Below are 19,449 nucleotides of genomic sequence, written 5' to 3'. Positions count from 1 at the left end.
GAGGGAACTCTGTTGATTCTCCAACAGTGCCCTTCATCACAACCTAAATGTTGCCTTTTATTGGATATAACAAAATGGAGAATATAATATTAGTAAAATTTGACGTTTCAAAAGTTTGCATCGAAAGTGAACAAGGAAATTATATTTGTCTGTCTTTGAGTCCTTGGGTTCCAATGCAAGATATAGAGTATTCTGTTTGCTTTCTTGTTCCTCTTTCTACTCAGGGGGCCAAATAATCATTTTTAAATTGGTGCTGCAATTTCTTCTCTCTAGAGAGTTTGGCAAAGGAAATAATTACATTCACACGATTAGAAGAGCAAGCTATAAAATGTATCCAGTATTTTTATTCATATACTACAAGGGATTTATACACATTATAATGTAGAAGTGGGAAATTGCTTATATGGGGGCTTCAGTGCTAAAGGAAAAGAGAAAAAAAATTCCAGCTATGTGCACATTATACATCAACGGGTTAGTGCGGTGATGGCGAACCTATGGCATGTGTGCCCTCTCTGCTGGCACATGCGCCGTCGCCCAGGTCAGATCTCCATGGCGTTTCTTTTGTGAACTTCTGTTTCCCTGGAGACGACGAAACAGAAGCTCTAAAGAAAAAGATCTTACCTCTTGCCACGCTGCCAGTGTTGGGAGGCCAGCTTGTCTTTGGGTCTCTGCTGCACATGCACGCATGTCTGTGCATGCGTGTGTTCGCACCTTTCAGTTTGGGCATGCACGTGCATGGTTTGGGCATTCGGTGGCTAAAAGGTTCGCCATCACTGGGCTAGTGTACAGTACAGATAATAAAAAGCTCGGCTTTTAGCACGGCTCAGCCTGTGACTTCAAATACTCCCAATAATTCAACTATGGAAAATACTTTAAGCCATTTCCTCTTATCAGGGGCCTATGACTATGAATAAGGCAGAGGCTTTTGCTTTGTGTATTAATTGAACATTAAGATGTCCTATGTTTTTTGCTCCACTTATACCAGAAACCAAAAAGCATTCCCTGAAATGAGATCTGAAAGAAGTCACTCAAACATGCTAAAGCTGCCTCTCATATGGTTTTCCAGATAGACATTAAATCTGGGGAAGATTTAATAGAGAGCTGGCAAAACACTGGAAGCCAAAAAGAGAGTTCAAGAGCAGCAGCGGATGCTTTATCGGACAGGAGACAGTTTTTTTCCATCTCAGTTGATAGCAGCTGGTTCTGAATTCCCATTGGTTGCAGGTTCATCTTTCTTATTGTCCTCCAACCTTGAGCCACTTGTCACAAGATGCTGTGTATTCTAATAGAGATAGATAATTGATCCTGTAATTTTTATAATGATAATACAAATCGCAATCATATTAATGCATTAGCCAACTAAAAAAATAATGATTCAACCAGATATCAATAAGATGTTTTTTCTTTCTTTCTGGATGTTATGAAAATAAGGATTCACAGATACACAATCTGTATGCAAAATTTGTCTATATTCTAAGCAAGTCAACAAATAAAGCAGCTGAGAAGACATTTCAAGAGAAATTGCTTGAATGTTTACCAACTAAAACTCCAGCAATTCAAAGGCTTGCACCACCTGCCAGTTCTTAACCCTCCCAATCCTACTACCGACCAGCTGTGCTGTTTTTTTCGGGGAGGGGGGAGAAGGGGGAAGTAATGATCCTTTCCTCAAACTTTCCCCCAACTCATGCAGTGAGCAGATGGCTAATCCCCTTGACAAACAAAACTGGCTCCTCATTTTCTTTATGGTCCGCCTGTGTATGAAAAGGCTGGCTGGCTCTTTTCAAGGAGGCCTTTATAGAATAGGCCGTTCTAACAGTAACACTTGGCAAGTAGCTACCCCCAAAATAAAAGAAGCCCACCAGAGAAAATCCTCCAAACTTAGCACAGTACCTGCGCTGATGGCTCTTGTGGAGGTTCTGATGCAAGAAGTGTAATTTGCCTGGGGAAACTTCCCCTTCCTGACTGTGTTGGAAGTCCTTGTCGAACGGATTCTTCATCTGAGCACACAATTATGGGAACTTCAGCCACATTTTTGCTCAGTTGGTTCTCAAGGGCAGCAGAAGCATCAGCAAGCAGAGGAGAAGGGGGACATTGCATACCATCTCCAACAACATCCAAATCCTATCAGAGAACAACAAAGGAGCCCGTTTGGGGTTGGGGGAACACAGTGCTGGCCACTAGGTTTTTTCTTCCCTCCCAACCAATTTTTGTGTGAACAAACACCATAGGAAGGCATAAAAAATCAGTCCCACTTTTTATAATTAGAAAGGATGGAAAAAATAACTTTTGGCAGTCTAAAACTAAGCTTCATTTCATTTAGAATAGTCCTCAACTTACAACCATTTGTTTAGCAACAATTCAAAGTTACAACAACACTGAAAAAAGTGACTTATGACTGGTTTTAACACTTGTGACTGTTGCACCATTCCCATGGTTACATGGTCAAAATTTGGATTCTAGGCAACTGACATGTATTTATGACAGTTGCACTGTCCTGGGATCATGTGATCAGTCTCTGTAACCTTCCCAGTCGGCTTCCAACAAACACAGTCAATGGGGGAAGACAGATTTGCTTAATGATCACATGATTCACTTAACAACTGCAGTGCTTCACTTAACTCTGGCAAAAAGATTGCAAAATAGTGCAAAACCGATCACTTAACAATTGCCTTGCTTAGTAACAGAAACTGTGGGTTCTATTGTGCTTGTAAGCTGAGGACTACCTGCATTCTGCTAATACAGGTAGGTTTGCTGGGCGGGCTTGCTGTTTTAGAGGGTATGCCTCCGTTTCCCTATTTTAAAAAAAGTGAGATGAAATTAAAAGGAGGCATTTATAGATCCAGAGCAGCCAGTTTGTTGAGCAAGACTTTCCAAGTATACAGATGCCAGGTGCAACTACTGATTATAATGAAATGGATTTTAATTAAAATACGTTCCCCAGAAGATTGCCTCAAAAATACAAAACAGTATTTAGGAAGATATTTTGAAATGATTGGGCAGATGATAAATGTCTTCCTATTAGGATCAATATGAAGCAATGTATTAAAACTACAAGCAGTCCTCGACTTACAACAGTTCATTCAGTGATTGTTTGAAGCAGTGAACAGAACTGAAAAAAGTGACATGACTGTTTTTTGCACAACTGTTGCAGCAATTCCCATGGTCACGCGATAAAATTCAGAAGCTTGACAACACTCATATTGTAATTGCAGTGTCCCAGGGTCATGGCATCACTTTCTACTACTTTCTGACAAAGTCAATGGGGAACCAGATTTACTTAACAACCATGTACTAACTTAACAATTGCAATGATTCACTTAACAATTTGGCAAAAAAGGTCATAAAATGAGGCAAAATTCACCCAACTGTCTCGCTTAGCAACAGAAATTTTGGGCTCAATTGTGGTCATAAGTCAAGGACTACCTAAATTAAAAATGCACTCTTTGTGGACAGAGAAGAAAAATAACAATCTCATTTTTCAAAGACATTCCAAAATTTCCAGTACAAACTCTCCAGCCCATACCAACTGAATACCATTATAAGTCAAACAATTTCACTTTAAAAAATTATAAAGGGGATAGGAAATGTGATAAGTGGCCTACCCATTATTGTAAAAGTAGCATTAGAAACACTTAACTCTCACTGCCTATGGGAGATCATTAAGAACTGAACCATATATTCAGAAAAGCCACTTACACGCACCAAGAGTGTAGGTTTTCTTCTCCTGTTGGTGTTTTACACATTGGATAAAAAGAAAAATGACTATTTCATTCTGTAACTCTGATTATCTTACTTTTCTTAATTGTTTACCTCTCTTTTGCTTTCAGTCTCTCTTACATCATAAAGTTTGATAGAAGTACTGCATGTATTTGCATCTTCCCTCTAACCTTTGATATGTAGGCTCATGCCCAGCTCAAAGATCATGGAGTCTTCTGCAATGCCTCATAAGATACTTACATCACTGAACTCCAGTGGCAAACTCTCCGTGGGGCAGAGTTCAGCTGCACTCAAGTAGAGATCCGTGGAAGCGGTTTCCAGTTCCTCAGGAACACACAGTACCTGTTCAGGAATATACATCTGAGGTGGTAGCTCTAGATGGAGTGGGCAGCAGGGGTTTTCAGAAAGGTTTACAGGCACTGGCTTGCTGCAGGGTGCTTCTTCTGACCCTTGGCACAATTTAAATAGGAGTTGATTGGTATCCTGGCAGATATCTGACGATGGAGTCAAGGAAACTTGGCAAAATTTGCAATGCATAATAGGTATAAAAAGTAGACCTTTAAGCAAGACATCTGACTTTGGAAATGTACAATATATAAACTAGGGAAATAAAGGGGAACTTTACTACTTTTTTCCTTGGAGAATCTTGTATGTGTTAGAAAATATTGGGGTTAAATATAAGCTCTATACATTAGCATAATCTGTTAACCAATAATAAAAATCAACTTTTGACTTAGAACTGGGGTATTGTTCTATACTAGTGGACTGATTCTGTTCTCTAACTTCAAAATAAAAATACGTGTTTAAACTACACATACATTGAATTTTTAGTAGCAACGTTTATGCATAACTGAAAATGTAATTTTCTGCAAAAATAATTAAATTTACAACAGAATTTAGCTCAAGCTTCCAACTAAATACCATAGCATAATGAATTCTAAATATTACTTTTTGCTGGCCTAAAAGTTAACATTAAGCCTTTTATAAGAGCCTTTTTTCATATACATTCACACATGGGACTGAAGTGATCCAAACAATTTGGTTTTATTTCAGGCTGTGGCTTAACTGTAATTTTATGAGGTTTTATTGTTGCTTCCAACTGAATTGACTGTTCTACTTTAATTCTGAAGCTATAGAACAGCCAACAGACCATAGGAAGTCACTTCTTTGGGCTCCTGCTTGAAACCAGAGGCTACAGCAAGCCACCAGCCTTGATTCAGGGCCAAGAAAAGCACAAAGATGGGAAATCATTGGGCCATATTGGGACAGAAATTGAATTTTGATAATACCCATGGATATCTTACACTGGGGAAAAAAACCTTTGATGGAAAATTTTTGTGAAGAGTTTGGTGGAAGCTGGATGATGGCTTTAAATCAATCGCAGTAGTACACATTAACACATTGTAAGTCACTTCTTGTGAGATGGTCAGCTACGTAAATTTGATTAATAAATAAATAACTGTCCACACAGCCACATTCTGCACCAGGTGAAGGTCCTGGATGCTTTTCAAGACCAGACCCATGTATAGTATGTTGCAATGATCCATTCTGGAGGTGACCAGGGCATGAATGATAATGAGTGCAGCCTCATGGTCCAGGAAGGGCACAGCTGGTGCACAACACAAAACTGTACAAAGTGTCTCCTAGCCATGGGTGTGTCCCCTGCTCCTTGAGCAGGAACCAAGAGTCTAGCAGGGCCCCCAGGTTGTGCAGTGGGTCTCTCCGGGGCAATAAAACCCCATCCAGTACCAAATATATTAAATCACATATCAAAGTTTTGTAGTTTGACTGTTTCACAGGAATTGAATTTGTATGAAACCTGGATGGTGGCAAAAAGAATGATATTAAGAAATATTCCAGATATCAAAGGAATGGTTGTCAGAAATATGTAATCTTTCTGTTTTGGAAAAGATATTTTCTACCAATCAAAGGATGCAGCAATATGGGTTACTGTGGCAGAGATTCTGTGATTAGAATTGGTACTATTTTAAGATATTTGTACTTTTAATTTTTTTAATGTTTTATTTTTAAGATTAAAGATTTTGTTAAAAAATAGATATTAATTTCAAAAAACTCAAACGTGTTTAATTGGTCTAATTGTGAGAAGCATTAATACTAACACCAGTGAGAAAAAGGATACGAGTAAGGCAATGTCTTGTCATTGGGAGAGACTGGTTGGAACATCGAACATCATCTACAAAGGCCAAACACCTCTGGCTAGAACGGGTAGTGTGTGCCTGGAAGGTACAAACCAAACACAAGATAATATTTTAGAGAAGCCACTGTTTTAATATGAATTCTTTCAGTGATATATATGTCTCTGAAATATGCGCATCAACTCCTCCTGTGTTTTCATAATCACACAACAGACTAAACTTATTAATATTATAAAAAGCCAGCTAAAAAGTGCCTCATCGTGAAGGAGTTTTACTCTTCCCAAATTGATGTTCCCTTGAAAACACTTGGTTTTGAATTCTGTACGTGGCACAGAGCTTGCATATATTGGAAATTAAGAGTTACTTCCATTTTTATACTTTGCTTTCATAAAATAATCAGGCACACAATTTCTATCACCATTGGACCAAACAGAGAAGCAAGTAACTCAATTACCTGCTGGCCAGCACCCTCTGTAGCCAGCATTCTACGTTCCTTCAGCTGCCGATGTAAGAGAGCCTCCACACCATAGCGTTGTCGATAACGCCTTAAATATTTCAATTGCTTCAAGTTTTCACGTTCTTTAGACATAAGACCCTCTGGGCCTGTCAGGAGACTGCTACCTGGAAGACATTAATAACGCATCCTCGATGTAGAATTGAAGTATTATACCTTCTACTACAAATCAAAATAGTTCTTCGGGGAGTTTACACATTCTGCTTTGGGAAAGAAACTGCTTTAGCCCAATTCTTAGAGATTTGATTGTTGCTTTAAAGAAGAAATACAAAATGATCACCATAATTCTACTGCAGGGATGAGCAACATGAAGCTTCCTTTCACTCCGCATTGCATTATCATTTCAATAGTGTGATTTTCAATGTTCTGTTTCCTACTTCCATTACACTCTCCCAACCCCCACCCCTCAACCTTAAGGCCTAATATAGTTCCATTGGGATCCAACACTAGCCCGTTTTGGAAGAAATTTAAGGTTGGGAATTGGTCAGATTGGAAGGCCGTCTTGATTCCCCCGACCCTTGAAATGCTGCCCATCCCTGTTCTGTAAAACTATGATGTCTGTAAGGTTCTACTACTCTGAGAATAAATGTAGCACTTCACAAGATTTTTAAAAGGTAAGTAAAAAAGAATCAAGGTGCAATCTAGAGGAAGCACCATCTTCCAGCAATGTTGTCATGGAAGACTTTTGGGGTGATGTTTTCAGAACATATATTTCAAAAACTACTCTGTAATATATATAAAAGCACTTTGTTAGAACTAATTAAAATAACTTGAAACAATTAACAAGTGTTTCCTTAGCTAGTCTCATAGGATAATTGACTGGTGATATTTATGCAAACACTTTCTCTTCATGAAATAATGAAGTTTTTATTCATTATAGGAGCCAAATATTCTCTTAATAAATATCACAGATCTCTGAATTCAGACATATGGTATATGAAGCTCTCTTTCACTCGTGGCTACAATGCAGTTCTCCTATTTTTGGGAACAGATGGTGCTCAAATGCTGAACATTTCTAATTAATCTGAACATTACCTTAATAAGTACCACTTTAAGTAAATATTAACAGGCCAAAAAAATCAAGATATATCTACAAAAAAAGTAGTCCCCAAGCTCTTAAGCTCTTGGTAAACTGCTTCTGATAGCTGCTCTAATGAATTTCACACCAAATTTTGTGATGTCTTCAGTTTATGGTCAGAGTTGTAGCCATTTACCTATGGCTTCATGTTCCACCTTCCGGCTGTGCAAATACCGGCGCTTCTTCTCTTTCAGAAGGTGCTGAAGCCGTTTGAACTGATCAATATACAGAGACTGTAGCCGGATCAGTTTTTCTCGCATGATCAGTGCCACCTCTTCAGCCGTATACACACCAGCATGTCTGCACAAACAGGATCCAATCACAACTCATCCTCTCTAATCATTAACATGGAGAATCACCTAAAGCAGTGTCAGGTAACAAAAGTAAGCTATTTAAAAGCAAAGAAATCAATCAGCAAGACCTGTGACCTTCAGCAGGGAATATTTAATGCAAAACATTTTGAAACCAAAATGCTAACTTGAGGAAGTTCAACACAATATGTCCTGGAGGAGCTACACAGCTGAAGTTTACAGTACTGTCTTAAGTACAAGTAATGATCTGAAATATTTTTGTACACTTTAAAGAATGAGAAAATATGAGATGACAGCTTTCAAAAATGCATTCTACAAGGCCTTCTCTCAACAATTGTTTATAATTTTCAGTTAGTGTAAAATGTGGTTGATACATTATCCAGTTGCTGCTTAATTGCACACCAGAAAATATGGCAAATCACATGTGTTACATAGAAATATTTGAAACTTTATGGGGCCACAAATAAAGTCATAAATGAAGAAGTTATGGACTAATATACTTTTCGTAAATGCCCCAGAAAAAAAGGGCAGGCCAAACAAAACATCAATGTAGATTAATGACCAACATTAATTTGCTTTCATTCATACTGGTCAAAATATGTATTTATGAGTACAGGTTGGACTTGAGGGTTTTGGGGACAGAGTAGGACTGATGAAACTTAAGTCCCCTGCATGCCACTAACCACAACTTTCAACCATCAGTAAGTAGTTCCAATGAGAGGGGATATTGCACTTCGTAGTTTAAGAACATTTTAAGCTTCCCACCTATATACCCCATCATCAACTATTCTGGTGCTCCTAAAGAGAACTAGTCAAAATTGACACTAGGAAGACTGATCCAAATTGTTCTGGAGGAGGAAGCATTATGCTAAAGCAAGAACTTTGTCTTTGAAAGCTTTTACTCAGTAGATGAACTATCTCTACTGCAAAACTCCGCAGCAGTAATTCACACAACGTTACTCAAGACTTACTTTAAAGGATCCTCTTGGTCACTATCAATGCTATCTGCTTCACTATCAGGATCACCCCTCCACGTCTGATCCACAGTAAGAGGCTCCTGGTCTCCCTCACTCCAGCTATCTTCATCTGGAAAAACAAAAGAGAAGAAAAATATGTTGACAGTGTACATTCTTCAGTAAAATTAGTGTAATGTCATCAATATAAACTAAAACAGAGCTACCAAAACTAATCACTAGAGCATCATTGGAAAATCTCACCTTTCTATTTACCTAAATGTCAGACCAATACACCCATAATATAACCTTGATTTGGTAAGGAAACAAACAGCATCATAATCAACATATTTATTTGGTCATCTTATTTGGCAGAAGGAATAGATTCTTATGTGGTTCTGATTTTTTTCAAGTAAACCATGAAGACAATTCACAAATTCAAATCACCTCCACATAATTTTAACTATCCACCAATTAATATATGCTGCACCCACTATCAACTTAATATTGTAAATTTCTTCCATTCTTCATTCAAATACCTACAGGGAAGTGAAATCAAATTCTTTTTAGAAAACTGAGTTGGTTACTTGCAGAGAGCTCTCAAATTAAGGCTGAGATATCTGTAAAAATAAACTGTAAAATCTGTAAAATAAAAATAAAGGCACAGGATACCATCCCGATAGAGGATATTCTTATCTTTTATAGCTTATTCAAAAAAAAATATTTTCTGAGTGTTCAGATTATTCTGCAAATGGTCCATATTGATTTATAGGATTCATCAGTAAACGTATTATGTTAAATGTACCGTATTTTTCGGAGTATAAGACGCACCTTTCCCCTCCTAAAAGAGCATGGAAATGTTGGTGCGTCTTATACACTGAATACAGCCATTTTTGGACTCCCAAAGCCCCACCCCCACATCCCATTTTATGAAAAACGGGCTGGTTTTTTTTGCAAAAAACGGAACCTTTTTTGCCTTTCCTCAGGCCCCAGCAGCCCTCCGCAGGCTTCAGCAGGGCTGGGACAAGGCAGAAACAGGGGTGTTTTTGCCTTGCCCCCGCCCTGCTGAAACCTGCAGAGGACTGCTGGGGGCTGAGGGAAGGCAAAGACTTTTTTTCCTTACTTACCTCTTTGAAATCTTGGTGCGTCTTATACACCGGTGCGTCTTATAGTCAGAAAAATAAGGTAACTTCCCTCTAGAGCAATGTTAGTGAACCTTTTTTGGTTCGCATGCCAAAAGCGGGGGAAGTGCAGAGGGGTTGTGCGTGGGTGTGTCACACCCATAATGCTATGCATGCACTCCCCCCCCCCCCCCGCGTGTGCGACCAGCGCTCCCCCCCATTTTTGGAGCGCTTTTTCCGCTCTCCCCAGGCTCCAGAGGCTTTCTAGCAGCCTGGGGAGGATGAAAATAGCCCCCCCCCCCCGCGAGGCTTCAGGAGCTTCCCTGAAGTCTCTGGAGCATGAAAAACGGGCCCTATGGGCAAACGGAAGTTCGGAAATTGCTCTAGAGCTGTGATGGCAAACCTGTGCCACACATTGCCCTGTCAGCTCCAGTGTGCACGTGTGCACTTGGCCAGCTGACTTCAGTCTTCTTTTGAGGCCATTTTTCGCTCTCTGGAGGCTTCCTTGAAGCCTCCGGAGTGCGAAAAACCGGTCCTATGGGCAAACCGGAGGTTTGGGAACAGACCTTTGGTTTGCTCGTAAAGCAGTTTTTTGTCCTCCGGAGCCTTCGGGGAAGCCTCCTGAAGGCTCCAGAGGGTGAAAAACAGCCCTATGAGCAAACTGGAAGTCCATTCCTGAATTTCTGGTTTGCCCATAGGGCCGGTTTTTCGTGCTCCAGAGCCTTCAAGGAAGCCTTTGGAGGGCAAAAAATGGCCTCAAAAGAAGGCCGAAGGCAGCTGGCCAGCAAGCATATGCATGCTGGAGCTGACAGAGCAACGCCTTGCGTGCCCTAACAAATGGCTCCGTGTGTCACATGTGGCACACGTGCCATAGGTTCACCATTGCAGCTCTAGAGCAATTCCTAATTAAACAATATAACCAAAACAACAAAATATGTATGCTTTATGACTTTTGAATGCAGAGTCAATGCCCTTTACTAAAGTATACATTTTTGACTTCTCAAGATATTTAACCTGAACCTATTATTAAAAAGCAATAAAGGGAAACATAAATGCATGTAATTAAAACATTTTAACCTAGTACTGGTTGAGACTGAACATTATCTGCTCCCATCTTTTCTCTGGGTTGCTTTGTTTTAAACTACATATTGAAAGAGGTTTGTTAGAAAATGATCAAGCTATATAAAATTCAACCTTTGAATCTATTTTTAAAAGAATAAAAAATGTGCAAGATAACATTATCATCTCTTTCACTTACCCAATATCCTGCTGCCCTCACTACGGTTATTTTCGGCAGTTTGAGAGCCCTGCTCCGTCTTGGCATAGGAACTCAGCTGACAGAGGAGAGACTCTCTCACAGGGCTAGGATTAGACTTCTTCATTTGAGCCTGTAAGGCCAATACGTTTCTGCGAGCATGTTCAGCACAGAATGACACACTAGGTAGAGAGGCGAAACAGCAAGTTATGCACTGTAATTTCCAAAATAACTAATAAACACTTCCATATCTTTTAAAGAAAGGTCCACTAGATGACCTCCAAGGTCTCTTCCAACTCTGTTATGTAGAAATCAATAGTACCTAAATATATCTGCAAGTTGCTGTTTGGGAGATGTTACACTAATCACTCCTGCTGACATGCTTCTCTCAGGCTCACTTTCTTTGCTTCCTTTTCCTACTAGGCTAGACTGCATTTACCTCAAGCTCATCAGTTTTCTTCCCCTTAATGGCATCAATCTAAGTTCTCCAAATCATCTATAGCTCTCTGCCAGATTCCCTGCTACCACCCATTTCCTTTTAACAGAATTTTTTTTTCATAAAAGTACACTTTTACACTACAGTATAGTACTACTGTAATAGTAATACTCTTGTACTCTCATAGTACACATAGTTTTTGACTTACAAGTTAATTTAGTGACCGTTCAAAGTTACAATGGCACTGAAAAGTGATATGACTATTTTTCCCAGTTACAACCTTTGTAGCATCCCCATGATTATGTGATCAAAATTCAGATGCTTGAGAAACTGGTTATGACCACTGCAGTGTCTGGGATCATGTGACAAGGAAAGGCAATGGGGAAACCAGATTCACTTAACAATCATATTGTTAACTTATCAACTGCAGTGATTCACTTAACAAATGTAGCAGGAAATGTCATTGTTGTTAGTTGAGAAGTCGTGTCCAACATATTATGACCCCATGGACAACGTTCCTCCAGGCCTTCCTGTCCTGTACCATCCTCTGGAGTCCGTTTAAGCTCACGCCTACTGCTTTGGTGACTCCATCCAGCCACCTCAATATCTGTTGTCCCCTTCTTCTTTTGCCCTCAATGGTTCCCAACCTTAGGCTCTTCTCCAGCGAGTCCTTCCTTCTCATTAGGTGGCCAAAGTATTTGAGTTTCATCTTCGGGATCTGGCCTTCCAAAGCGCAGCCAGGGTTGATCTCCTCTAGGATTGACTGGTTTGATCGCCTTGCAGTCCAAAGGACTCGCAGGAGTCTTCTCCAGCACCATAGTTCAAAGACCTCAATTCTTTGGTGCTCAGTCTTCCTTATGGTCCAACCTTCAAAGCCATACATTGCAACTGGGAAAAGCATAGCTTTGACTGTATGCACTTTTGTTGGCAGGGCGAAGTCTCTGCTTTTTAGTAAGCTGTCTAGCTTTGCCATAGCTTTCCTCCCCAAGAGCAAGCATCTTTTAATTTCTTGGCTGCAGTCCCCATCTGTGGTGATCTTGGATCCCAGGAAAATAAAATCTGTCACTACTTCCATTTCTTCCCCATCTATATGCCAGGAATTGAGGAAATGTTGTAAAATGGGACAAAACTCCCTTAACAAATTCTCACTTAACAAAATAAATTTTAGGCTCATTTGTGGTTGTAAGCCGAGGATTACTTGCAGTAATATAGGGCTATTATTCCTAGTCCTCGATTTGTGACCAGCTGAAGTTATAAGGCTCTCCTGGGGGAACGTATGACCAAGTTCTGACGTTCTGACAGCCGAGGGCCCCCAGTCACATGAACACATTTGGGCACTCAGCAACCAGCCCACATTCATTGATGCTGATTGTAGTGTCTATCATGTGACTTGTGTTTTACATCACTTTTGCCAAAACCATTTATTTCAGGTTTTTGGCAAAACTAGCCACAGCAAACCACTGGTTCGCTTAATAGCCATAGAGTTTGCTTAACAACTGCCACAAAAAGGTTATAAAATTGGATCAGTCATGTGGGTTACCCAATTTACAGCTATCACAATTTAGGACTGTGATGGGCAGGTTCCATTATGGTCGCAAGTCAAGGGCTACCTGTAGTTTATATTACAAATTAATAATGTTTAAAATGTTTTAAAAGTTAATAAAGTTATATTTTAAAGATGGTAACAAGAACGTTTCCTTTCCTCTGGGGGCAGGGAGGTATCCGCTACAGCTATCTGCTAATCTTACTTACTAACTCTGAATCTGCATGTGTTCTCAAGGCTCTCAGGAGAACTGATGGAATTTCAGTGGAAGCCATCACTTCACTCTAAAGCAGGGGTCACCAAAACTGGGCCACATGAGTGATAAGCAAGCACACACAGGCAAAGCTCCACTTACACAAGTGGCAGGCAAGTGCATGCGAGCGAACCTCCATTCGCGAGTTGTGGGCCTTTGTGCTCGCATGCAAAACTCTGCTTGCGTGAGCAGAGGACACTTAAGTGGAGGGTGCAAAGCTCTATTTACATGAGTGGGAGCTTCACATGGAGGCACCCTCCATTCACGGGAGTGGAGTGTCACACATGAACGCAAGCACCCTCTGCTCAAGCATCCTCTCCTTGCATGAGTGGAGCTTCACGCATGAGCATGCCGCTTGTGTGAGTGGAGTTTCGTGTACAAGCGAAATCACCCGTTGCTCATGTCCAAAGCTCCATTGATGTGAGTGGAGGGCATGTGCACCCATCATTTGCACCAGTGGAGCTGTGTGCACACATGTCCACTTCCCATTCATTCTCCCCCTGTGCTGGGCCGCCAAGCTGGTGAAGTTGGGGACTACTGCTCTAAAGCATTTCATTAACATCCTTTAAAGTTGTCAGCAAGCAAACTTTAAGGAGTTTTTTTCCCCTGAAGGCCAAAGGCAAGGATTCCATAATGAGACTAGCACATTTGGCAGTGTGTGGAATGTAGAATCATGATTAAACACGGAAGCAGGCAATTTGGAGGTTGCCCTCAAGCATTTTGAAAAAAAGGAACCAAAATGAAGAGAATCACTATATGGTACAAATTAAAAAAGGAACAATAAAACAATCCTTTCCAAGTTGCTAAACATACTTCAAAATAAAAATGATACATGCTCTTTTTATAGTAGCCTTCTCTGACTGGGTGCCCTTAAATCTATACTTCCATAATCCCAATACGTCTAAAGTTCTCCACTTTAGATTATTAACATGCTCCAGTTCTAAAAATATATATATATATACACATTATACTTAAAGGTCTATGTATTGAAGTCACCAGTCCTCTTCTAAGAAAGCTGCAAACTCAGAAATCTATACAGTACTTTCATATTCAACTTGTGCTACTTGAAACTGAGATGTTTGTGGCTTTCCAGATGCTAGATTAGGATTCTCATTTTCCTTGACCAACGGCCAATACAGGTGTGCGCTGACAGGAACCAGATTTCAACAAGGTCTGAGAATCACATACACATCATAAACATTTATCAAGCATGTGTCTACATTCCACCAATAGGACCTTGTTCTTGTTACCCATTCCATTATTGCTAACATTTGATTAGACTAGTAAAGGCTTCCAAATGAGCAGGTTTCAAACAAATTGTGATTTAATTAAATGAGCAGGTTTCAAACAAATTGTGATTTAATTAAATGTTTTGACTGTTAGTTAAAATGGAAATCTTTGATTTATTCCTCATGATTGTGGACAGAGTAAAGGGTAAAGGAGAATGTATAAAAAAAGGCTTGTGACTTGAAATTTAATGCTAAAGAAGTTTCAGGGACAGTAATTTTTTCCCAAAGAATCCCAATTTGCTGTGAAAAAAAGGTGAAACTGGCACAAGTAAATGGCATCCATCATTCTTTGTTCCATAATCCAGAGTACATGCTTTGCTTTTGTCCTCAGCCATGAAACAAACCATCACATTCCAGAGGTTTTTTTGTCCTAATCTACCAAACATGGTTGTTGTTAGCAAAACTAGGAGAAAATTCTGTATGCTACTTTAAATTTCTGTACAAAAGGCAGGATGTAAATTTAACCTAATAATTTAAAAAATGCTCCTGTATCTTTCCTAATTATTATTTCATCTAAGAGCATGATGGCTCTTGTGGTTAGGATGCTGGGTTGGAAATGAGCAAGCTTGGGTTTGAGACCTGAGTGCTGTCATAGGGTGGGGTGAGCTCTCTTGCCCTTTGCTCCAGCTCCGGTCACGAATGTGAAAGGAGGCCCCAACTGGGTGTCTACCCAGGCAACTGTGATGTCACTGGCTAATACTTTCAACCCGAAAGCACCTCGGTGCTTGTTCCCAGAAGAGTGCAATTTTTTTTATCTAAGTCTATATAACTGTGTTGTAAACAATGCTTTAGGACTCCATTAATAATTTTCTAAGAGCTTTTTAAAGAATGTCAATTTAACTGCCAACCTTGCAGGGTAGACCATGTCAGGAAACAGACATCTCAAGAATGAGAGATTCACTTGGCTATAAGAGAATTTAAAACCCTATATTTTTCCTTTCTTCCTTCTTGTAGCCAGCGAGTATAAACAGTCAGTTTAAATTCCTTTCTAATATTTTTTCTAATCTTCATTTACCAGGCTTCAGATAAACAGTTTTGTAACTTTCACTGTATTTCTCAAAGATCTCTGTACAGTAATTCTAGACAGCAATCCAATCAAAGGCTTTGAAAAACAAAGACAGAAGTTTGAAATGTTTAATAATTTAAGAATTAGATAGAAACATTTATTTAGTAATAACTCTAGCTTAATTAAGTGTGCTATTTTGTATACTATTCATTTTAATCAGTTAACTATTAACTTTGTACCAATCCTTGAAGCCTGTGATTGGCACTGAGCTAGGTTTGTAAGACAAATTTGACTTTGGATGTTTTGGGAGGAAATATGTGCAACTGTCCAGCTACCTCAAAATTGTACATGGGTATGTGACAACTCCTTATTTTTAATTAACTGATGCTCTGGAATTATTTGAGAAGTCTAAAATATGAAAATGTTCTTTAGAACAGAGGTCCCCAACTCCTGGACTGTAACCCATTTGGAGCTGGGCTGTGCAAGTGTGCAAAGCTCCATTTGTGGAAGCATGCTCGCATGTTGCTTGCGTGGAACCATGCTCACTTCCCCTCCCCGCCGCCACAAAGGTTGGGACCGCTGCTTTAGAACAAAGAAAGCTGCCTCATGTGAAGTACAGACATTGCTCATCTATTTAAGTACCATATTTCCTGACTGACATTGATTTTCAAGAGCATAGTATACAAAATAGCACTTTTAAATAAACTACCTACATTCTCTCTCAAATTTCCTTGGAAATGCCAGATTAAACCTGAAATCTTTTTGTACTGTATATGTTAAGATGGAACCCTTTTCAGTTAATGTTCTGTAAAAAAATATATGTGAACACAATACAAATGGTTTGCATCCAGTCTTGACAGAGGATGATATAATTGCGTAATTCCACAATTATTCTATGCATATAGCAGTCTATTATTTTCATTAGACCTAAGGTACAAGAAGTGTTTATAATCTGCTCCAAAGGCTGAGGAAGAGAGATGACAAAATTTCAGCTCATCTCTAGAGATAATGTGAACGTATAGAATGCATACCCATCTTTCTTCTCCGGCTTGGGAGCTGCATTTGGGCACCTCCTGCCATTCTTAGTGGAAATATAGCTGCACTGCTTGAAGGGTGCATTCCGGTCTTCAAGGATGTGTTTAATGCAGAACTCGAGTCCTTCCAAACGAGGCTGAGAGCATGGACGATGAGCAAAGGCACAGGACAAGGTTTCTCGTGGCCTTGGCACAGGAGTGAGCTGCCCCCGACTTGAAGGCAAAACATGAATGCGAATTCTGTTCATGCCAGTGCCTGTAAGGAACATGTTAGTACAGATTTGAGATAAGTGAGAGAGAGAGAGAGAGAGAGAGAGAGAGAGAGAGAGAGAGTCACTTCTGCTACTATAAAAATCCCTTTGTTCCCCCCCAACAAGGTTATTTCGGTTTTCCTTCTGACTATCAAAGCTTTCCTCGTGATCAATCTTGAATCACCAGAGATTCTATATTTCAGACTTATACAGCTACCGGCAATCCGTGGATTCACTGGACCCTAAAATAATTCATACCACCCCGACCAGAACCCCGAAATGGCAAGTAATGTAAAGAGAATCTTGCGACGACTTTTCCTCTTTCCCCGTCCTAGTTCCTCAACTGGCTGGGCATTATTATCTTGTTTCCTTCCCCCCTCCCTATTAATCCTTATTATTATTATTATTATTATTATTATTATTATTATTATTATTATTATTTAACCGCTTAAGCAGCTGCGGCTCCTGTAACTAAATACCAGATAAAATCTTTATACAATGGCGAGGATCGTTATGGAACGCCGGGGGAAACGACGGAGATTCTTCCCAACCGTTACGTATTTAAAGTTCATACAAAACATGTTCCCTTTTACCCTAAAAGGGATTAAAAGCCCCTCCCCCCGCCGCCTTTCAGTTCTCTGCGCTTAATTCAGACACGCGGGGGCGAAGCCTTCCCCAACCCGTCGAGAAGGAGCTTCTCTCCCTGGTCTCTCGGCCGTGTACGATTCCCCCACGCCTAACCACTTCTTTCCCCCACGAGCCGTTTGGCAAGCGCGAGAGGCAAAGCCATCTTAAAGGGGGGGGGCTCCAAATCCACCCCACTTTTTTTTTTTTTTTGGTCAGCGCAGCAACAGCCGCCATCTTACCTTCCTCCTCGCGCTCTGGCTCTCAGCAGGGCCTCGAGCTCGCTATCGCCAGCCAATCCGGAGGTGACGTAGACCAGAACGGGATTGGGTAAAGGAAATGTCATTCGAGCCGGTGTAGGGGCGGGCGGAAGAAGGCGGTCAGAACCGCCCTTGGGATTCCTCACTAGAAAAGCTTTGGAGAGAAGCAGGCTTTATTATTATTATTTTTAAATGATCCCGATTTAAACTATTTTGACTGTTTTATGGCCTACTTCCAATTTCATTGCAGCAAGCTGCTTTGAAGGCTAATAGAAACAAAGTATTTTATATTAGACACCATTAGATATGAAATAGACCAACCTCCCCCCATTACTCTGCTAAACAACTAATTCCCAAACACTGTCAAACTAGTATTACTATTATTATTCTCATTTTCCTATTTCCTTTTCTACTTATGACTTTGTTGCTTGTATATTGTTTTTAGTTTCCTAGCATGATTTATTACTTTAGTATCCTGACTTTTATGATTTATGAATGTATTTTTATGACTATGATCATGATTTATCACATATCTTTTATGTACACTGAGAGCTTATGCACCAAACACAATTTCCATGTATGTCCAATCACACTTGGCCAATAAAGAATTCTATTCTATTTAAGCAACTGAGTTTGGTATTCTACTCGAGGACTGAGTTTAATATATAGGAAGGTAGGATTCCATCTCATGAACCTGGAACTGCTGACGTGTTAAGATCAATTTAATGGAATTTCCATTAATGGACATTTTGGCAGTACTTGTTTTGAAAAAAAAAACACAATTTGCTTGTCAAGCCATTCTTAATATTGACAGGTTTGTGGTATTTAATTGAAATCTGATTCCTATAATTTAAACCCATTATTCCATACCCTGTATGACATAATAGAGAATAGATTTTCCAAGTGTTCTTGTAAAGCTCCCTCTTTATTTCCTTGCATCTCCCAAAATCAGGTGGCATTCAGTCCCTCAAATTTTAATTGCCTTTCTATACTATACTATACTATATCCCTTAATCTTCAACCAACTTGAGCCACAGTTGGAGCATATCAGCATGAGATTAATGTGCCTGCATGCAGATAATATAAATGTATTGACCCCCTCACTCCCCTTTACTAGTTACACAAAACTGTAAATCAGTTTCCTTCTTTCCTTTTATTCAAAGTGGTTGTGATTACTTATTCTGCTCATTTATCTAAACTGCTTTTACTTAAATAAAAAAAAAACCCTGAAAAGTTCTTCAGCCAACTACTGTTGATGTTTGGAGTGCTATATGCCTAGTTTTGCCAGTACAACTTTTTTATGTGGTTTCACATAGTATGAAAACCATGCAGAGAAAAGGATAAGAGATAAAAGGAACCTATTTTAAGACAATATTTCCAAAATGCCAATTGAGGGGGAAGTTGGAGTTGCAGCAATTAAGATTTACAATAGCTATCTTCTTTAATTGTACAGGATTGAAAGCTTAATTATCCCATCCTATTAGTATAATTTCATTTTCTTTGAAGAGTTTTGCTGGATTCCTGAAGCCAGTTATTACTTGGGAAACATGTTTTTCCAAACTACCCTCTTTCTACAGATATACTTTCTAGTACAAAGTACCCTTTTGACAATTTTTGCTGATCACCTGTTGATCCATGTTAGTTCCAA

General features: G+C 39.6%; 1 protein-coding gene and 1 non-coding gene across 2 annotated transcripts; both read right to left on the bottom strand.

The window, feature by feature from the left end:
- Positions 1-322: 322 nt before the first annotated feature.
- On the bottom strand, positions 323-17,887 carry KANSL2 (KAT8 regulatory NSL complex subunit 2). The gene is made up of 10 exons (XM_032210074.1): positions 17,784-17,887; positions 16,664-16,922; positions 11,109-11,287; positions 8,748-8,862; positions 7,602-7,765; positions 6,328-6,494; positions 5,858-5,954; positions 3,958-4,211; positions 1,891-2,121; positions 323-1,282 (listed from the first exon to the last, which is right to left on the bottom strand). Exons 2-10 carry the CDS (start codon positions 16,912-16,914, stop codon positions 1,184-1,186), a joined length of 1,557 nt encoding a protein of 518 aa, XP_032065965.1. The 5' UTR covers positions 16,915-16,922; positions 17,784-17,887; the 3' UTR covers positions 323-1,183.
- Positions 4,802-4,943, bottom strand: LOC116505130. Its single transcript, XR_004254912.1, has one exon. It is a non-coding gene; the product is annotated as a small nucleolar RNA SNORA2/SNORA34 family (small nucleolar RNA).
- Positions 17,888-19,449: the final 1,562 nt, after the last annotated feature.

The sequence above is a fragment of the Thamnophis elegans genome, chromosome 2, assembly GCF_009769535.1.
Source record: "Thamnophis elegans isolate rThaEle1 chromosome 2, rThaEle1.pri, whole genome shotgun sequence".
NCBI lineage: Eukaryota > Metazoa > Chordata > Lepidosauria > Squamata > Colubridae > Thamnophis > Thamnophis elegans.
This window is presented reverse-complemented; position numbering and strand designations above follow the sequence as displayed.

Coding starts and splice junctions, on each gene's coding strand:
- KANSL2 (XM_032210074.1), bottom strand. CDS start 16,914: ATGAACAGAATTCGCATTCATGTTTTGCCTTCAAGTCGGGGGCAGCTC. Junction 5,955..6,327: donor CAGAGGGTGCTGGCCAGCAG/GTAATTGAGTTA, acceptor TGTACCTTCCAG/GCACACACTACCCGTTCTAG. Junction 4,212..5,857: donor GACAAGACATTGCCTTACTC/GTATCCTTTTTC, acceptor CTCCATCGTCAG/ATATCTGCCAGGATACCAAT.